Source organism: Mastomys coucha, unplaced genomic scaffold, assembly GCF_008632895.1.
Source record: "Mastomys coucha isolate ucsf_1 unplaced genomic scaffold, UCSF_Mcou_1 pScaffold15, whole genome shotgun sequence".
NCBI lineage: Eukaryota > Metazoa > Chordata > Mammalia > Rodentia > Muridae > Mastomys > Mastomys coucha.
Genome location: NW_022196897.1, coordinates 86,971,279 through 86,990,965, shown reverse-complemented (window position 1 = coordinate 86,990,965; position 19,687 = coordinate 86,971,279). Strand labels below are relative to the sequence as shown.

The window sequence follows — 19,687 nt, the reverse complement described above, 5'->3', positions numbered from 1 at the left end:
GGTGATGTGGTATCAAATCTTTCCCAGCCTATTAATAGATTGGGGGCTTGATAGGGTTCTTGGAACTCCCCATCCAAGGTCAGGTGAAGTCATTGGCCAAGTTCAGTTGATTTTGTTAAGTCTAGTGACATTTTGACCAGCTTTCCTGTTCAGATGAGCATCCTTAGTGCACACCACAGCCTGAAGTCTTACGTGTTTGTGATTCCAGGATGAGAGGATGTGCTCAGTCTTTCATGACTGTGAGTGTAGAAGCAGATAAGAATTATGTCTTCCTAGTGAGTGTGCTAATATAGTACATGGTGGCATGAGAAATCACAGCTAACTTGCCATGATGGTGAGAGGTGTGTGTGGGGTGACTTAGAAAACCACAACTCTGAACTGAGTTTTGGAAAAGAAGTATGTCCCAAGAAATAGAATGAGAATACTGAGATGGTTCAGTTTGACTTTAAGTACCTGAAAAGATGTCAGGTACTAGAGGGATTAAAATTACTCAACCATTCACACTGTCTCAAGGAACATTTGGGGTAGGTTAGGGAGACAGATTGAGGCTCACTTTTAGATGGCTTCACTGGAATGTCAGAATTCGCAGACTTGGGTGTGCTAAGATACAGGCAGGGCCACTTCTTGCTAATCAAGTACTGGTGGGGTTACAGTAGATGGAGGGAAGTACTGGATGCTCTTTGAAGGGCTTGAATCCAGGGTTTGGACAGGCACATTTGGCTCTGGGAACTTGCCCACGGTTGTGGAAGCTAACACCGAAGCACTCATCATTGGCCCTTTCTCCGTACCAGCTCCCATTGCTTATTGCCACTGCGTGGGGTGGTGGTGGTTAGTGGGTGTCCTTTGAGATTCTCCTCACATTGGAAGAATTCTGGTTTTGAGTCAAATTACATGGCATTATTCTTATGTCTTAATCATATAATGAGAAAGCTGGAATCCAAACCAAACTAGGTACTGTTATTGGTTCAGCAGCACAAAGTGCTGAGCTTCCACCTCTTACGCTGGAGTCCACTGCTCCAGCAGCTCTCTCCAGCTGACTTTTGGGCCCTGAATTTCCCCTCCATAGTTGCTGAGGCTGCTTTACTCTCTAGTGTCTGCTTTTCTTTGTCTTGTAGAGTGGCCTTGTGAATTGGAATGCCTGCTCAAATCCCCAGACCAGAGATAATGGATGAAGATCAATTAATGAAAGAAGTCTTGGATAAGTTTGTCAACTGTCACGAGCAAACCTATGAAGAATTTCTGAGTACTTTTACTCATCTTTCAAAAGGTAAAGCATTGAAGTAAAACCTTTGCAGCAACAGATAAATGACATCTTAAGTCTATGCCTTTGGTAACTTTTCAGAAGACTCATGAACATCCATTGAACTCTTCAGAGCACATAGTTCTTGCCAGAGAATTTGTGACTCATGGGTATAAACACCTATGCTTTTATCTATTCGAGAGTTGTGTCGCAGAGTCAGAGACAGATGAGCCGAGGAATTATTTAGCTATTCACTTCATTTTATTTTATTTTTTAAGAAATGTAAATGCAGAACAGAGGTTATTTAAAAGCATATTTAAACTAAGACACTTTAAACATCTAGATTTTGGTGTGATCACTTACCAGCTATGTGACTCTGGTAGGTAGTTACCAGGAAGTGGGACTAATCATGGCACCTCACTCAAAGGATGTTAAAGGCTCAGGATTCGCTGTGCATAACTGAGCATAGTGGTTACATATTGTGTGTGGTTACTATTGCTATGACGATGGGGATACTGATGGTGATAATGGTGCTGAGGTTGCTGTAGACAGGAAACATCCCTTTTATCCGTAGGTGATATAAGCTAAAGCCTAAAGTCAAAGTGTGTGTTTCATTATGTACTTGCTTATTCTATGTAGAGTTGGTTTTTAATTGAACCAACACTTAAATGCTCCAAGATTTTGTGAAAAAATTGATTCTATTCTTTGTAGGTCACCTGAAAAGATTTGGTGTCTGTGATTTCCCTCACAGTGTTAGCTGGAGCTCAGGACCCCTGCCTTGGAGTTCCTTAGTTCTGACAGTGTGTATGTACACCGGGTTCACTCATGATTGCTGGAGTTGTGTCTATTTTAGGTTCTGTTTTCAGATGTCTTGACTTGCTTTCAACATTGGCCCTTTCTGGCCTGTCAGTACATAGTTTGGATCCAGGTGACATCATCGAGCCTCCACATAGTTGCATATTAGATTCCTTTGAGGGTCGTTTGGACTCTTGTTTCAGAGCCCACTCTGAAGCTCAGCTGGGGCCAAGGAACATTTTGTGAAAGTTCCTCTGGTGATCTCAAGGTATATCTAAAGTTGAAAATTGGGAGTTTTGTGTCTGGAAGGCCATGGCCTTTATAGTAAACCTGATCTGATTTGAGGTCATGGCTTGTGTTATAAATAAAGGAAAGGTTAAGGTAATTTTAGTAAAGAGAAGGAAAATGGACTTTGACATGTTTGTTTGATTATTCAAAGTACAGGTTGAACAATTTGAAAATCTGAAACCTGAGATTCTTCAAAATTGATGATTCCATAGATAGAAAAATCCACATCTGACCTCATGTGTTGTTATACTAAAATATTCATGCATTGAAAATACTGTATGAAATTACCTTCACACTAAAGTATATAAATCATAAATGAATTTCAAGTTTTAACTTGGGCCCTTTTCCCCTTTCAATCTTATTATACATATTATAATATTATATATTATATATATACATATATGTACATGTATATATATGTGTATATATGTGTGTGTATACACACATATATACACATACATACATAAGAATATTTCAAGTCTGAAAAAGTCTAAACTTTGAAGCCCTTTCAGTGGAGAGAGGCTGAGCTGTGTAGATGTCCTAGGCCTGAGCTACTGCTGAAGGCTGTGTTCATGTGCCGCTGCCTGAGGCCGTGTTACTGTCTGTGATCTCTGTGCTGCCAAGGGGGGACCAAGTCTGAGTCTGTGATCCTGCTGCAGCTGGGGGGCCTTGTTGGTATCTAGAGACATGCTGAAGTCCATGGCATGTGCTGACACTAGCCAGCTGGATGGCTGGTATCGATGACTGCAGACTCACAGTAGAGAGACCTAGCCACCCCCTCTGCCTCCCCCCACCATCCCTCAACACATACAAAGTAAACCTAGACAGGAAGCCCTTGAATAGAACTCTCAACAGTTGTGATAAGGATGCTGAAGCTCCTCACGAAGAGGCTCCCACCATGCTCCAGTGGGACAGCATACATGGAACTTTTTTCTTTTAAATCTTTCTTTCTTTTCTTCCTTCCTTCCTTTCTTTCTTTCTTTCTTTCTTTTTTTTTTTTTTTGGGTGGGGAGGCCACAGGGGTGTGTGGGGTGGACATGGGAGAATTGGAAGGTAAAGGTAATTGGTGAGCATTATGTGAAATTCTCAAATAACCAATACAAATATGTCAAAAACACTACCAATTCTGACAGTATTGGAATTTTAATGTAATATTGAGTTGCATTTCTCTGATAGCCAAAGAATAGTATCCTTGTATATTTTGTTTACATTTAAATAAAATGTGGTCTGTGATTTTTATTTTATTTATACTTAAATGGAATGGAGAATTTAGAAATATTGATTAACTTGGAAACTGTGAATTAATTGTACTGATATGATTTGCAGATCATGTCAGAACGACCTTTAGTCTGTGAGCCTGGCTCACATCATCTTTTTGTTAATAGCCTTGGGTTTAGGATGTTGCTTCCTTCCTTGAGCCTAGTGATTTAGTTCTTGCTTTCTGGACCCAAACATGGCAGTATGAGTGGCTGGCATGAGATGGTCCAAATAAAACCTAAACTGGAAGAATTAGTGAATTTTGAGTCTATATTATTTTGGATATTGTGTGGCTGATTTTATTTTTGTACCATGAAATTGAAAAACCTTAGGATTAGCAGGCCCTTTATCTAGTCCATCTTCAGTTCTGATTTGGTCATTGTATTTGGAGAGAGAAACTGCCTCAGATGCGGCTCCTTTCTTTAGAGTTCAGCATGGAGCCCCAAATTGAGCTGAAGTAAACAAGGATTTGAGCCACATAAACTGCAGCTCCAAGCGTGCTAGCTGCTTTTTCCTTTGAAAGTATCCTTAGGCGTCTGTTCACTTTATAAAGCTTGACCTGAAACATTTTCTCTTAAAGCACAAAGAGTTATATGTACAAAAATATGTCTTAAGTCAGTAATTGTCCTCCCCCTCCCCCTTGAAACATTTGAATACCTTCTGAAAAAACAAATAGTATTTAGGGACTTGGCTCGGAACTAAGAGATAGTCTGGAGAGTTGACGCAGGCCAACATGCTAAGAAACGCGGTTGTTTTCTCAAAGTTTCCATTTCTGCACCTTGTCTCTAGGCCCTTTATTTGTCTCGATGTGTTTGGCTCTTTTGCAGGACTCTTTCTGCAAACATAGTCATCACTAGGCAGGCGTAGGCACATTTCCTCAGTTGGCTCAAGTTCTCAAGTCCATTATCCTCTCTACTGATTGACGGCTCTATTTATGTTTGTAATAGTTATATACCAGAAAGCTTATGGTGTTTCATTTCTCTAGAGGAGTATTAAGAGGGTCAGTAATCCCATTAAACTTATTTTCCTGAAAAAAATTAAACTATAGGTTTTTTTGAGAGAAATCCACATTACTGCTTCACACATAATTCTCAGTACATTACACTGAAGTTGATTATATTTTGGAGGCTTTTTTTTTTCAACTCTGAATTTCTTTTTTAAGATTTATTTATTTATTTTCTGTATGTGAGTACACTGTACCTGTCTTCAGATACATCAGAAGAGGGCACTGAATCTCATTACAGATGGTTATGAGCCACCATGTGGTTGCCGGGAATTGAATTCAGGACCTCTGAAAGAGCAGTCAGTGCTTTTAACCTCTGAGCCATCTCTCCAGCCCCTCAGCTCTGGATTTTTAAACTGTGGTACATATTTGATTATAAATACAATGTTTTATCAAAATGCTTAGAGATATTAATTACTAGTTTGAAACAGACAGTTATAATTGAATTCTCAGTAGTGTCTTCAGTTCAAAAGGAAAAACTAAGTTGGAATACACGTGTTTGAAAATCATTGTGTGGAGTTTTACTTTTCCCCTTGTTGGTAGAGAAAGTATTATGTTGTTGACACTGTGGATAAAGATATGTATTAAGCTTCACTCTTCTATATCTCTTTGTGTATATAATTTAAGAAATTTCTAGAATATCTAGGTGGAAGAGGCTTTCTTTTTCTATTTGTCAATTTGTATCATTTATAAAAGCCTTGAAAACTGAATTTTTGTTTTTTAATAAATAATCATTCATTGATTCATTCAGCTATTCTTTCAGTATTTCCTTTTAGTCTAGGTATCAATTTAGGTACTGAGAACTCAAAATAATTAGGATATACTTTGTGTTCTCAAGTGCTTATAGTCCAATGAGAGATACAAAACAAGAATGAAACAATGCTGCTACGTGCACACCATCTGTGCAGAGATACTCCTTATGTGGAGAGCTCTTGTAATCTGGGAGAGTGCATAGGAAGCATCCGTGCTATCCATTAGAGAGGATGAGCTGAGTTTGCTACAGATGGAGTTAACACTCGCCTTCTGCCCTAACACTGTTGACGTTGGTCCACTGGGGTAATGGTTTTGTTGGCTTTAGTGTGTATATGTGTGTGTATGTATATACAAATATTTATATGTGTAAACATAATGTGTTTATGTCTCCTCTCTATTTCTCTATCTACCTATCTATCTATCTATCTATCTATCTATCTATCTATCTATCTATCTATCTATCATCTATCTATACTTTTATACAGTCAATGTTTTATATAGTCAGTGTTTCTAAGCAACAGACTTTCTACACGAAGCTGTAGCCTTGCTTTAGTATGGTTTAGAATAACTTCTGGACTGCTGAATGTAAAAAGTAATTTCTTTTAATTTCCTTCCATACTAAAGATAGCACATGGTCTTATTTTATAGAGCTGCTACATTGCTGCTATCACACAGATTGTGTAGTTAAGAAGGCAGTGGCTTAGAAATTGTCACTGAGTCTTTCCAGCTCCATCTTGTTAGGTGTGGTATCTCTGAGGGAGTGCTGGAGCAGTATGGTGGGATGTGCCTTATTCTTCACGGGTTTGTATGGTGAAGGCTTGGTCCCCAGTTTGGTGGTATTGAGGGTGGTGCCCTTTTAAAGGATGGGGCATAGTGGGAGGTAATTAGACTGATGGCAATGCTGCCCTCAAGAAAGATTGGTTTGTGGAGAGAGTAATTTCAAATTAACATGGGTGATTTTAAACACTGGTCTCTCACTGGTTCTTTTTATCTTGATTTGGGTTCTTGCTGCTATCATGTTTTTACAATATGGTGACATTTGCTATGAGGCCCCTACCAGGTCACTACATCACTTGAATTTTCAAAGTGATGAGCTACTGATTTTTATAAAATACCCAGTCCCAGGCATTTTAATATAGCAACAGAAATTAGACTATCATAGAGCATTACAGTAATTACTAATTCTCAGTTTCTGGTTTTTACACATGCCAGTACATGCATGCATGCACAGCGTACAGCCAATTGTTCTGATTTTGTGCTTTAGGTAAATTATTAACTTCCAGGAAAGTTTTCTATATTTCCTACCATTCATCTTAAAGTAGTTTGGAAACTAAAATGGAGAATTTTTATTTATTTATTTTTTTTCGAGACAGGGTTTCTCTGTGTAGCCCTGGCTGTCCTGGAACTCACTCTGTAGACCAGGCTGGCCTTGAACTCAGAAATCCGCCTGCCTCTGCCTCCCAAGTGCTGGGATTAAAGGCGTGCTGCCACCACCGTCTGCTGGCTGAGAATTGTTTTTGAATCAGGGTTTTATATAGCCAGGGCTGGCTTTAAACTCTGGGTAGCCAGCCAACTGTGACTTTGAACTTCTGACCTTCCTGCCTCCTCCTCCTGGGTGCTGGAATTTGAGGTGTTTGCCATCGGGATAGTGAAGTGGATCTGCTGTGGTTATATGAACAGCAGCTCTTAAGTTAGTCTGTTTTTAATTTTCTTATTTATTTCTTAGAATACCCAGAGGTACTTTATTTCTTAAAATACCCGAGACTCTTTTTGCTCCACCTCTCTTAACCTGTTTTATTTTTATTAAGTGGAAACCAAAGATTTTTTATAGATCTTGATGGAAACTTTCATTTGTCATTTCTCTGAGTTTTTCTCATTTCATTTGCTATTTTTTTGTTGTTGCTGGTTTTTTTTTTTTTTTTTTTTTTTTTTTTTTTTTTTTTTTTTTTTTTTTGCATTTTATTTTTCTTGTAGTGTATCTTCAGGAAAAATTATTCCTGCCAGCTCAACCTCCCTTTCTCTTTTCATACTTGTTATTGGAAAGAAATTCCACAGTAGGTAGAACATTTTGTTTGATTGTTCAAGACAAATGGTGTTCTGACCTTAGAGTTTCAAAACCTAAATAGGTTTCTACTTTGCCTAGAGTTTAATATGTCACACCATCACAGAAGACTCAGTCTGTATTCTTCATTCACATGTGGTTATTTGAGGAGCTATGTAATTTCCTGCCTGATCAAACACATTAGGGAAGTGTGGTGGTCATGTGGTTTGTGCCTACCCAGCTCTGCCCTGTCCAATAGCTACTGGCCACAGGTGATCATCGTTAAGCTGTGTTTGGTATGACTGAGAATCTGGGTCTCAATATTTATTTACTTTTGATTAATGTAAATGTGATAAGGCATACTTAGTAATTTATTAGGATAAACGTTTAAATGTGTTTGGGACAAATTAGTTATGTGAATCATTTTTTAAGGCAAATTTTTGGAAATCAAAGTAAAGTAAAGTATTTGTAATGAAAAATTGGCTTCTGATTTGTAGTATGGTACAAATATAAAGTAGATATTGGATTTTGAAGACTCAATATAAAAGTAGAATATATCAGTGATATTTTTATATCACCTACATGTTATGGCAGTAGTATTAAGATATTATATTGAAATAGAATTAAATAAAATATGAATGTCATCTTCCCTTTTTATTTTTTATCTTTTTTCTCAAAAATGACTATTTGAAATTTAAAATCATATGCTGCATTGCATTTCTGCTGAACAATAGTTTTTAGACTTGGCTGGCTGTCAGAACTATCCTTTATGAAAGTTATGGCAATGCTTTATGAAAATACAGGTTTCAAGGTTTATTCTGGACTTATGAAGTGAGTACACTTAATCTAAGCCTACTTTATTTAGGGTTCTTGAACACTTTACTCCCTTCTAGCCTACTAACCAGAAGTAGGGGAAATAGAAGATTTATATGAAAGGGGGTTATGGACTTGTTTAGAAGTAGTTCTTTGGGGTCAATTCAAGTCTTTGTTGTCACAATACAAGCAGTCCAATCCAATAGCAAATACCACACACAAATAAGTAGCAGCAGTCTAGTCCAATAGCAAACACTAAACATGAATCAGTAGCAATAGCTCCATCCAGCAGAAACTGCAAGGCTCCACTAAATCATCATGGGTTAGCAGAATTCTCAGGAATTAGTCGGAATACCATGAGAAGTTCTTTGGTGCAGTTCTCTCTACAAAATCAAGATGAGAGAAAACCAGGGAAGACCAGCAAAGTTTTGTAAGGCGTAGCAATGCAAGAATATCCTTTCACTGTAGGGTTCTATTTACACTCTTTCGAAACATCAAGTGCCCTCTCAAGCATCCAGTAAAATATCCCCTCACATGGCTATTTCAGCAAAATATCCTTTTACAAGGCATCTTCCAGAAAAACATCACAGACACAACCGAGTTTCCAAAGAAACTAGACATTTCTACTTCAGTCTCTAAAAGTGAGGAGTTGAGAAATTTTTCTCCTTTTAGGATTCTGTAGGTGATTCTGAAGCAACACTGAGCCCCACTGACTGAGGACCACTGGTCTATTTACGTTACAGAGGCTCTTATTACAGTCATAGGGCTGTGCATGCTAAGCTACCAAGTTCACATTTGTTTCTTAGGGGGAAGGGGAAGGGAACATGGGATTGTTTTAGTTTTTGGTTTTTTTATTTTAATTTTCTTTCTTATTTTATTTTATTTATTTATTTATTTATTTATTTATTTATTTTTTGGAGGGGAAACTGGGCAAGGAGATATTGTAAATAAGAAAACATCTAATTAAAAAAAAAGTATAGAGTTGGAAGAGACAGGCCTGAGCTCTCTGATTTTGATTAATTTATTGATATGTTTACCTATCATTTGTCTCAAGAATTTTATTCTCATAATAATATGACCATTTCTCCTTATAGCGCAGGGACCAGAAAGTTGTTGTACATTGGAAATCTGCTTGGTATCAGATCCCAGACAGTTGACATCACATTTCTCTCACAGAGATACCCAACAGTGTGAGTCTGTGAGAAAACCAGGCTCACATTACTGGCATCCTCTGACATTTAGTGGTTACTAGGTCTTGTATGCTTCAAGTTACATGATCATCTTCATTAATCTTACATTAGCCTAGTGAAGTTTTTAAAGACTACTTTAATTTTTATTATTACTGGTTTACAGATGAACAAATTATAAGGTCTAATGTGTTAAGTAACTGGCCATTATGGACTGGACTATGTAACCCATAAAATTGTTATGTTGAAAGGCCTTGACCATTCTGTGGAGTAGATGTGAGATGAAGGCCTTTAAAGAAATAATTAAATTTAATGAGTCTAGAACATGTCTTCAATCTACTATGATTTTGGGGGATGGGGGAGAGAGAAGAGATGTGTACATTGGAATGACACAGTGAAGAGGTAGCCTTGTGACAGTTGAGGAGATAGCCTTCATAAGAAACCAAATCTTGACCTAGGACATCTAGCCTCCAAGACTGTAAGCATTTCTACTATTTAAACTATCAAGCCTGTGGTTATTTTGTCCTAGCTGCTCAGGCCAGCTTGCCATAGATCATGTGACAAATTGGTGGTAGAATTGTACTGTCTGCCTGTTCAGAATGACTTCAAAGCCCGTACTCTGAAAATGTTTCCTCCCTTTCTGACAGTGCTAGATGTTTTTTTTTTTGTTTTTTTGTTTTTTTTGTTTTTGTTTTTGTTTTTTTTTTTAAATCTAGGTCTGGGAGGTACTAATGTGGTTATGAACCATCAGAACATAAGTCAGAACATATGTATTTTACCTTTTCTTGAGTATAAGCCTAATGAGATCTGGCCTCTGGTAGGTTTTGCATACTGTTGCATACTATTGCTCCTCACTATAGCACCAGCAATGATGTCTTGCAGTGTGAAATGAGGGTATGCTGAGTATCTGTTGAATGGACGGAATAAACAGAAAACAAGAGGCAACTGATGGTAGATAGGTGGTGCCTCAGACCCCACCCTGAGGAATGGCCTCTTTCGGGTCACGGTGTCCCAGGATTGCATTGACAAACACAATGACTGGGATCCCCAGTACTGCTTACAGGGAAGCAAACAGGCATAGAGATTTGTAAAAAAAAGTGGTTAAGAAATGCTGCTGGTAATTCAGAAAGGAGAGCAATGCAGGAGGAAGCCCCTAGAGTCAGGAGACTAGCCTGGAGGCTGAGCAGAGATGCTAGCTTGGCTGTCAGGGAGGAAAGGACACTTGAGGTATTGCAGGGCATGGCAGACAGCACCTAGGAGCAGGTGACTGACAGGGTAGGGAGATAAAAAGAGTTAAAGGCAAGTCAGGAGCACTTTGCCTAGGACATGCTAGGCCTGCAGAGGCCACGTTACTTGTTCAAAGCCACATGCTTCTCATCTGAGGAGTCTTTTATTATTTGTTTCCATATTGAGTGTCTGTTCTTTCAGAAGCTTAGAATCTTGTGCTGGGATTTGGTTTACATGTCTGGACTGATAAATTTTGACTGTCAGTTCAGCCAAAGGAATATTACTACTCATACTTGACAACTTCTAAAAAACGTAATTAAAAATGAAACTGGAGACAGCATATAAAACAACATGTTTCTAAAGCTGACATATTTTGGTCCCCAAAGCTATTTTGAATTTGAGCGTTAGAAATGAATCTTTAAATTTTCACGAGAGGGGTTGGGTACAAAGAGAGGCTTTTCCCAGTCTGAAGAATGAATTTTAAAATCTGCTGTAGAAAAATACCACAGAGAAAAATATAGCAAGCAGCTGGCCCTCTTACCCATTTCCAAGCAGGAGAGGAATTTCAGTAGAGCAGAAAAACAGCTTTCTTTCATAAAAGAAAACACAGCAAGAAAAATAATCCTCACTGTGTAGCCCTTCGCAGTTATTTTCTGTCGAGTATTAGACAGAAACCCGAGGGCTTAGCATTGTTTTGATACTCTTGCAACTGGCAGATCGCCTGCTGGAGGAAGTTGGAAACGGACTGACCCTGCTCCAGGCTTCCAGGTGGCTGTGGTACCACAGCTCTGTGCAGTTGTTGTCAGTCATTTAATTCCCTCCTGAATATTGAATGGTGTTTTTAGTTCATGGCCTATTTGGAGTGTCTTTCTGTTTCTTTTTTATTTTTTTCTTTCTTTTATCCGTTAGCCACATTAAGAAGAAAAAGTTAAAAAAAAAAAAAAAAACAGTCAGGCCACCCAGGAAGCTCTTTTGCAAATGTGAGTTTAATAGCAAAGAGCACAATCAAGAAATAACACAGCAAATCGTGAGACACTGATTTAACCTTACGGGAAAGTTCCCAAGACATCCATCACATGAGGACTTCCCAATCAGACTAGCCAGACAATTAAGGAGAAAGACTCATTAATAGACCATTCTAAGAAAGGGAATAGGGAAGCAGTGTTATTTTAAAGCTTTTCTTTAAAAAGCTTAAAAAAGAATTATGTGTATGAATCCTTAGTTTGCATGTCTGATGGCTCTGAAGGTCAGAAGTGGGTGTTAGGTCCTTTGGAGCTGGAGTTCTGGCCAATTATGAGCAGCCATGCGAGTGCTAGAAACGGAACCCAGGTCTTCTGCAAGAACAAGTGTTCTTAGGTGCTGAAGCATCTCTATAGCCCCATAAGGCTTTGCTTGGTGTGCTTTTTAGTACCCTTGAAAAAAAGGACAGAATAAACCGTGCATTTTCTAGTGATCGTATGAGTAGCCTTCTATATGTGACTTCTTCATAGTAGTGTCAAATACTACATCCAACATCAAAGGACGAAGAAAAAGACTGGAGGACAGGGAACCAACTTCCACAAAGCCCATGGAAGACTCCTGAGTTCTTTCACAGCACTAGCTTGCTTTTCTCTTTGGGGGGAACATCTGCAAACTGTAATTAAGCAGTTTCTATTTGTTTCTCAGCTTCTTTCATCGCACTAAATCACTACACTTAGGGAACAAATTGACAAATTATGAAACACAGAAACTGCTGGTTCAGTTGCAGAAGGAAATTTCCCTTCTTAAATTATGACAGATTTCAAGCTGATGGAGCCATTTTGTTTTAGGTATATTAGCATAAATCTTCAGCAGAGACCTTTACAATTCATATTCACTTCAAATGGGAATATTTGGCCCATAGATAATCATTAGGGTTTTTTTTTTGTTGTTGTTGTTGTTATGTGTGTGTGTCTTCTTTGATTTAGATGTAATTGGGTACAGAAAGAAAATATTTAAGTGTGTATAGCAATTTGAATTATGATCATTAAATTTATTTTCAGCAGTGTTCTTAATGCACACTGTTTTGTTACAATGATATTTCTTGGTATGCTCCTTAGAGAAAGAAGTAAGAGGACTTTTTTAAAAAAAGAACTTTGATTTGGTTATAATTAAAAGAATGTTTTCTTCTATTGTATGTAGTTTCAATTTTATAATTATATGTAGCATATTTCATGTACATGTATAAATTAAAGAATTGAGTAAGCATATGGGATTTTAAACTTTTACAAAATGTAGAAAATTACTAATAGTGAGCTAAATTAATTCAACCTTTAGCTGATTTATACAATATTACATAGGGGCACGAATGTTTGATATTTATTTCTTTGAAGGTGAGGTGTTATTTTTACTCATTGCTGGCAAGTGTTGTTACCTGACAGGAAAAGGTAAATTGCTCCACGTGAAGCTGAGGTTTCCTAAGACTGTGTGTGTGTTGATTCAGTTGAATAAGCATGTATTCAAATCAGAGTGGTTTTGGCAGTGTTCGTTCAGCCATGAAACAATAATATTTTCTTTGAAATGGTTGGCTAAACCCAAAGGGATACAGACAGGAAACTGCTTTAACCATCCTTGTGTCTTCCTTATATGAAAACCACAGCTCTCTAGTATGTGATTTTTTTTTTTTTTGTGTGTGTGTGTATGTGTGTGTCTTTTTTCTCCCCCTAGTTTGATTTGTTCCAGTGAGGCAGATTTAAGTGATGGCAGTCAGCTTGCTTGTTTGCAGCCCATTGCTCCCTTGGTGTAGGGAGGGATCCTCATCTTGTTTTTTTCATGTGCTTTTCGAGACTTAGTCTGACTTTTGAATTAGGTTTAGTGGTCTTAGGAGCCACTGATGGACAAGAAGGACTGCAAGCTGTCAGCTAAGTCTGGTCACTGGGTTTAGTCTCCAATTATAGTGCCAGTTCAGTTCTTGGTAATGTTGGCAGCATTTCAGAATCGTGGGCTATTCTACTTGGTAGGATGGCATGTGAAAACATTCTTTGGTAGCTATGCTGTACGCATTAAGCTAGAATCCAGGGATGTAGAAATGAGTCTGTGCACTAGAAGAGCTCATCAGTTGCCATGTTGCTGTTTATTGCTGTCTGCTTATGAAAGATGGTATGAATCTCAGATGCTCTTGATGAATGAGGATAGCTGCTCATGTTTGTCATTTATAGACTGCAGTTAGTGCTCATTGGTGAGACCATATTAACTACTCTTTGCACAGTGCTGACAGAGTTATATTCAGAATATTGGTTTTGATCCTGGGGCCTCAGATTTTGATTGAGTGAATGCTTTATGAGTTAAGAAAAAAAAGCAAGCTGGGTGTAGCATGCGTCCCTTTAATCCCAGCACTGGGAAGGCAAAGGCAGGTGGATGTCTGTGAGTTTGAGGCCAGTTTGGTCTACAGAGTGAGTTCTGGGACAGCCAGACTACATGCTGAGACTCTGTCTTGAACCCTGTCCCCACCCTACCCCCCTCCCAAAAAAAAAAGAAGAGAAAAAAAAATAAGAATGATTAGAACAGTGCAGACTTTTCCTCCTTTACTGTAAGCTTTCTTTTAAAAAAATGAAGCATATTATAAGGTACCCTGTAAAAATGAGAGAATTTGCAACACTCACATAATTTAAAGGCACAGATGCCATCTTTGAATGTTAGATTATTATGAATGTATGCAGAAGATGTTCTACAAAAGACTTATTTGTGAAGAAGAAGAGAAATCTAATCCCCGGAGTGCCCTCTAACTTAAATGAGTTGAACAAAACATACTTTGGTGCAAGTTGGTAGACAGGCATGATCTCTGGGTGTGAGGGTGTTTCATGCAGGACGGATAGTGCTGGCCTTAGGCAGGGCCAGTGTAATGGGAAGGGCGCTATTCTGTCTCTGCATTAGAAGACCTAGGAACTAGTCCAAGCATTTCATTTTCTAAGACCACAACCCTGGCATTTACTCTTTAAACTCACACAACAGGAATAATTCTATTTGTTTAGTGTGGCTCGTCCACATGGGGTTAAAAGAACAACATCAAAGTTAAATGTTAAACCTTGGCTGTGCTGTATATGTCAGTTTCAACTCCACTTGTTGAGGTAGTTAAAACCAACTATGTTCAATAGATATTGTATATGGTATATGGTATAATGTGCAGCTATAAAAGTCAGCCAATGGTCCTGTGCTGGCCTCTGGTGGATGGACTAAATACTAGTGTTCACATAACCATAAAATTCTACCTCAGAAAACCTTGACATAGGAATTCTATCTTATATTTCCACAAAAATCTCACAGGAGGTACTTACTAAAATGCATATTTCAGGATTCTTTCTTTAAATTCTGATTGACTAGTCTCATTGTGCAACCTAGGAACCTTGACTTTCAGAATAACTTTAAACATATGCCTTAAATGAAATGGAGGTATGCATATGTGTGTGTATGTATTTATGATTATATTCATGTGTGTATATGTGTGTATAAGGGAATGGGTAAAGGGAAATACATGAATGTTTTAAAAAAATTGTATAAATTGGTACAAATTGAATTTTATAAGAGTACATTTATTTTTTTTTATTTTTTATTTTTTTACAGAACATTTCTTTATTTTTCACTAAGACTTTCCCAGAGGATATAACTAACCTTGTCCCCACCCCACCCTCCACGAAGGGTTAGTGCGCTCACTGCTTTAAAGCAGACTCGGACAGTTTCAAGGACTGGAACCAACCTTAAATGGCAAAAATGTTTTCTATCTGAATTATCATAAAAATGTTTAAGTAAAAAATGAAAGTAAAGGAGCAAAGGGGCAACGGTGGCTTCAGAGTGAAGAGATCACTCCCGGTTCATGGCAGACATTCAGTCTCGGCTCGAGTGTAACAGAGTGGAAACTGGATGGCTACAAAAGGTTCACTATAGCACGCTGTATGCACCTGTTCCAAGTTCTCCCCCAGCCCCAGTGCTTCCGACTCAATTACTTCCCAGCCTGTTGGGCCTGTCGATGGAGGAGCACGTAGATCTTCTTTTTGATCCAGTCTTTGTTATATGGCTGGTATGTCTGTGTATCAGCTCGGTAAACAAGACAGCTGAGATCTGCCAGATCGTCAATAAAATCAGACAACTGACTGATATCATATGTGATGGAAGGGCTGTTGGGATTCATTCTCTTCAGATGTTCTTCATACATTTTACAAACACCTTCCATGCACTCATTCACAGACTCATAGTCAGCCTAAGTCCTGCCTTCTGGCCTCTTGGTAGGCTGTACCAGCAAAATGGTGTGAGACATCACTCCAAACGCTTTGCTGCAGCCGCCACTAAACCTCCGCCGCCTCACACGAGCTCAGCCGCGTAAGAGTACATTTATAGCTTCCATAAAGTTTTGGCATACTAAAATAATGAAACAATAATTTGTTTTGCTTTATGTATTTATATACAGCTTTGTTTAATGCTACCATTTTATATTATTTTAAAGACAGGAAGAATGTAGTGAATTATGGGGATAGTTTTACTGTGACCGTGATGATCTCTGACCTAGAGACTAAGATAGAACAGCCTACAGACCTTAGAGTGAGTGGTCTTTGGTTTGGCTACACGTACATGCTGTCTCAAGTCTCAGGGCTGTTAGTGCCCTGCCCGTGGCCCAGACTACTACACCACAGGAAAATGTCCTTGCCATACAATCTGATATTGTCAGGAGAACTGTGTTCTGTGGGCATTTTACCATTACAGGCTTTTAAGGGATAATAATAAAATAAAGAGAAGTATAATAAGATAAAACAAAAACTAACACATCAGAATTGGATAAAACGAACAAACAAGCAAACAGGTGGATGGAAAAGAGACCAAGAGAAGACACAAGAATCAGAGAGCCACTGTTCCTACACTTTATTAACACTAAAATATATACAGTAATTTCTATTGAATAGCTGTATCACTATTAAATATTATACACATACTATACATATATATATTTATTTATACTTATGATGTCTAAATTATAAAGGTACAACTTACTATTTTCCTTCATTTATATATTTGAAAATTTTATTGTAATAATTTTATAAAACTGACATCATATTATCCATAATTTCTTTGAAAATTGCTTTTTAAAAATAAAATGTTAGGAATATTTTTCTTAGTAATTAATATTATTACTTAATAGTGTTGGATGGTTGCATAGTATTCAGTTGTATAACTATACTGTAATTTGTTTTACTATTGTCATTATGCTAAGTATTGTTCATGTTAGTGAAAAAAATGATAAAAATTAATGCCTTCAGAGAATTTTCATTCTAGAACAGAGAAATGGATTCCAAACAATGGATATAATATCATCTGTGCAAAGATGGGAACTTTTGGGTAGTGGGAACAGAGAAGGAATAGTGGCTCATGAGGGTGCATGTTGAAGTTCTTTATTAATGAGGGCTGGCAGCCATGGAAGATAAGATTGCAAAGAGATTAGAAAAAGTGGGGGTTGGAGGTTAAGCTGGACATACAAAAATGTCCAGGGGAGCCAGTGCAGAGGGCTCATAAAGCTGTTACTGGCCTGCCTTAGGCACCTTGCAACAGCCAGGGTGGCTTGAGTCATAAGAACAAAAGTGAGAGGAGTGGAGGTTAAGGTCAGAAGGCAAGTAAGAAAGGGCAGGTCATCATAGATAGATGGTCTTGTAGGACCTCATCAAGATTTAGCCTCGTCTGCCCTACCCTACCCTCCTCTCCCTTCTCCTCTCCTGCCCTCTCCTCCTCTCTTCTCTTGTCCTCTTCTGACAGCCTCCTCCCTTTCCTTCTCTCCTCTCCTCTCCTCTCCTCTCCTCTCCTCTCCTCCCTTCTCCTCTCCTCTCCTCCCCCTTCTCCCTTCTCTCCTCTTCCCTCCCTTCCTTTCCCCTCTCTTCTCCTCTCCTCTCCTCTCTTCTCCTTTCCCCTCCCCCTCTTCTCTCCTCCCTCCCTTCTCTCCTCTCCTCTTCTCCTTTCCCCTCCCCCTCTTCTCTCCTCCCTTCCCCTCCCCTCCTCTTCTCTCTCCTCTCTCTGCTCCCCTCCCCTCCATTCTCTTCTCTCCTCTCCTACCCTCTCTTGTCCTTAACTTTCCTCTTTTCTCCCCTTCCCTTTCCTTCCCCTCCTCCAATCTTTCTCTTTTTGTCTGTCTACCTCTTTGTAACCTTCTTATTTGTGGCCTTTGGACACATTTTATACATTGAAATTGTAGTTCAAAAATAAGCAAAATTTATAGCATCAACCAAGTGAAAGTTTCAAGGGAATAGATGTTATTGGCTTTTTAGAGAAGTCTTTGCTTGAATATTTAATCTTTTTTTTTTTAAATTCTAGATGATATGCTAGTTGAGAGAATATGTAAAATGTTCTGCCCTTGCCAAGGCTGTGTCTTATAGCTTTCCTAACCTTCCATACCCCTCTAGCCCATCAAAGTATCACACATGGAGGGCTGCCAGCAGAATTTGCTGGTTTAAGAGCCGATTATCAGTCTGCTTCCCAGCTTTGTGTCACATCTTACTTTCCTGGAGCCGTGAATGAGCTCCTGAAAGTGAGCTCCCTGCTCTGCTTAGGCTTATGTATGAACTGGAAGACAGAAAATTAGGACCATGTGATGGAATTGTCCCGTTGTACAGCTGTGGTGATTGTGTGAAGAGTCACAGCTTCAGGGAACAGTGCACCTCTGCCCTCACGTGATGTGGAGAGCAGCAGCTGAGACTAGTTTTCTGTTGGTGTGATTTCACTATATTTCATACCGCATGGAACTGGGTTAGTGATGCTGACCCATGGCATGAATGCAGTGTTGTAATCAAGGGAGTACAAGAGGGGAGACAATCCGAATGTCTATCATTAGGAGAAAGGAGAAACAGACACAGCCAAAGGTTATTTGACAGTAAAAGGAGAGAAATACTAGTGTATACCATGATATGGCTGTATCTCATTGTTATACTAAATAAAATAAATCATGTGTACATGGCTTTACTCTAATGGAATGTCTTAGTAAAAATGAACCAGTAGCAACAAAAATTAGATTAACTGCTGCCTGTTGTTGGGGTTGGGATGAGGAGGAGTCTGCAGATTTGACACTAAGCACCTTTTTGGGGTGATGAAAACTAAAAGTCCCATATCATTGATTGTTATATAACTACACATTCACTAGATATCATTGGATACTGTGCTAAAGTGAATGGATTTGATGGTACATAAGTTACCCCTGGATAAACCTGTGGAGAGGTACAGGTGTCTTTCATGGACACGTTCTTTGAGTTCTTTACCATATGACCCCATGGGTTTAGCTCAAGAACCAGAAGAGTCTAGCTTATGTTCGAACATTCTGTGCCAAAGGAATAAACTACACATTGACTTAGTAGTTTCATGAAGCTAAGGACAGTGCCTAAATGGACCTTAATACTTTGTATGCTAATCTGAAGATTTAATACGAGTGGATTTTGTGCATAACAAATGAACTTCTCAGATGCCATGGAGCCTACCCTGCATTGATATTGTCACCAGCAGCTTTCACCCTAATGGAGACCAAAGCTGCAGGAAGAAACATTCAAATAATGTTGTATCTGCTTGCATGGTGGGCCACTTCATTCTGTGTTCCTGACTCAGTCAGTGAGGAAAATCAGCTCAGCACAGCTTGTTGGGAGGGGATGTGTGGCCTCTGCACCAAATTCTAGTTCATTTGACAGGTTACAAGCACACTGTGTTATCTATACCCTCCATCACAGAGAGTAGGAGAATGCCAATTTACCAAGAAATGCCAATTTGAATGTAAATGGCAGTGGGAAGATAAGGAACTCAGTCTGTGATATCTAGAGGGAGGGAACGTAGCCAGTGGGAGATAGTGGTTTCCCTCTGGTTTTGAAACACAAGAACTCATTTCCAGGCTGTTTTTTCTCTCTCTTGAATCTCTGTTCTTTCTGCCACCTCTGGAGCTGAGTCTTCTATTACTCATTACCGGGGTTACACGTTAGACACTGCAATGTGCGCCTCGCTTGTCCAGTGGCCTTCCTTTGCCTGTCTGCTCTAGTCTGTGTCTCGGCTCTACTGGGGTCAACTCCCTCGGTCAAGCTCATAGTTCTACTCAAGCTCTCCAAATCTACCCTGTT

The 19,687-nt window shown here is 38.8% G+C and overlaps 1 protein-coding gene and 1 pseudogene across 3 annotated transcripts in view; one reads left to right on the top strand and one right to left on the bottom strand.

Moving 5' to 3' along the window:
* CUNH11orf74 (chromosome unknown C11orf74 homolog) overlaps positions 1-19,687 on the top strand; it is an 84,862-nt gene that overhangs the window by 17,456 nt on the left and 47,719 nt on the right. For all 3 annotated transcript variants that reach the window (XM_031371136.1, XM_031371135.1, XM_031371137.1), the window contains exon 2: positions 1,116-1,267. In XM_031371136.1, the coding sequence (XP_031226996.1) occupies positions 1,135-1,267 (133 nt within the window). In that variant the 5' untranslated portion in view covers positions 1,116-1,134. The remainder of the gene's footprint in view (positions 1-1,115; positions 1,268-19,687) is intronic.
* LOC116090550 lies at positions 15,538-15,888 on the bottom strand (annotated as a pseudogene).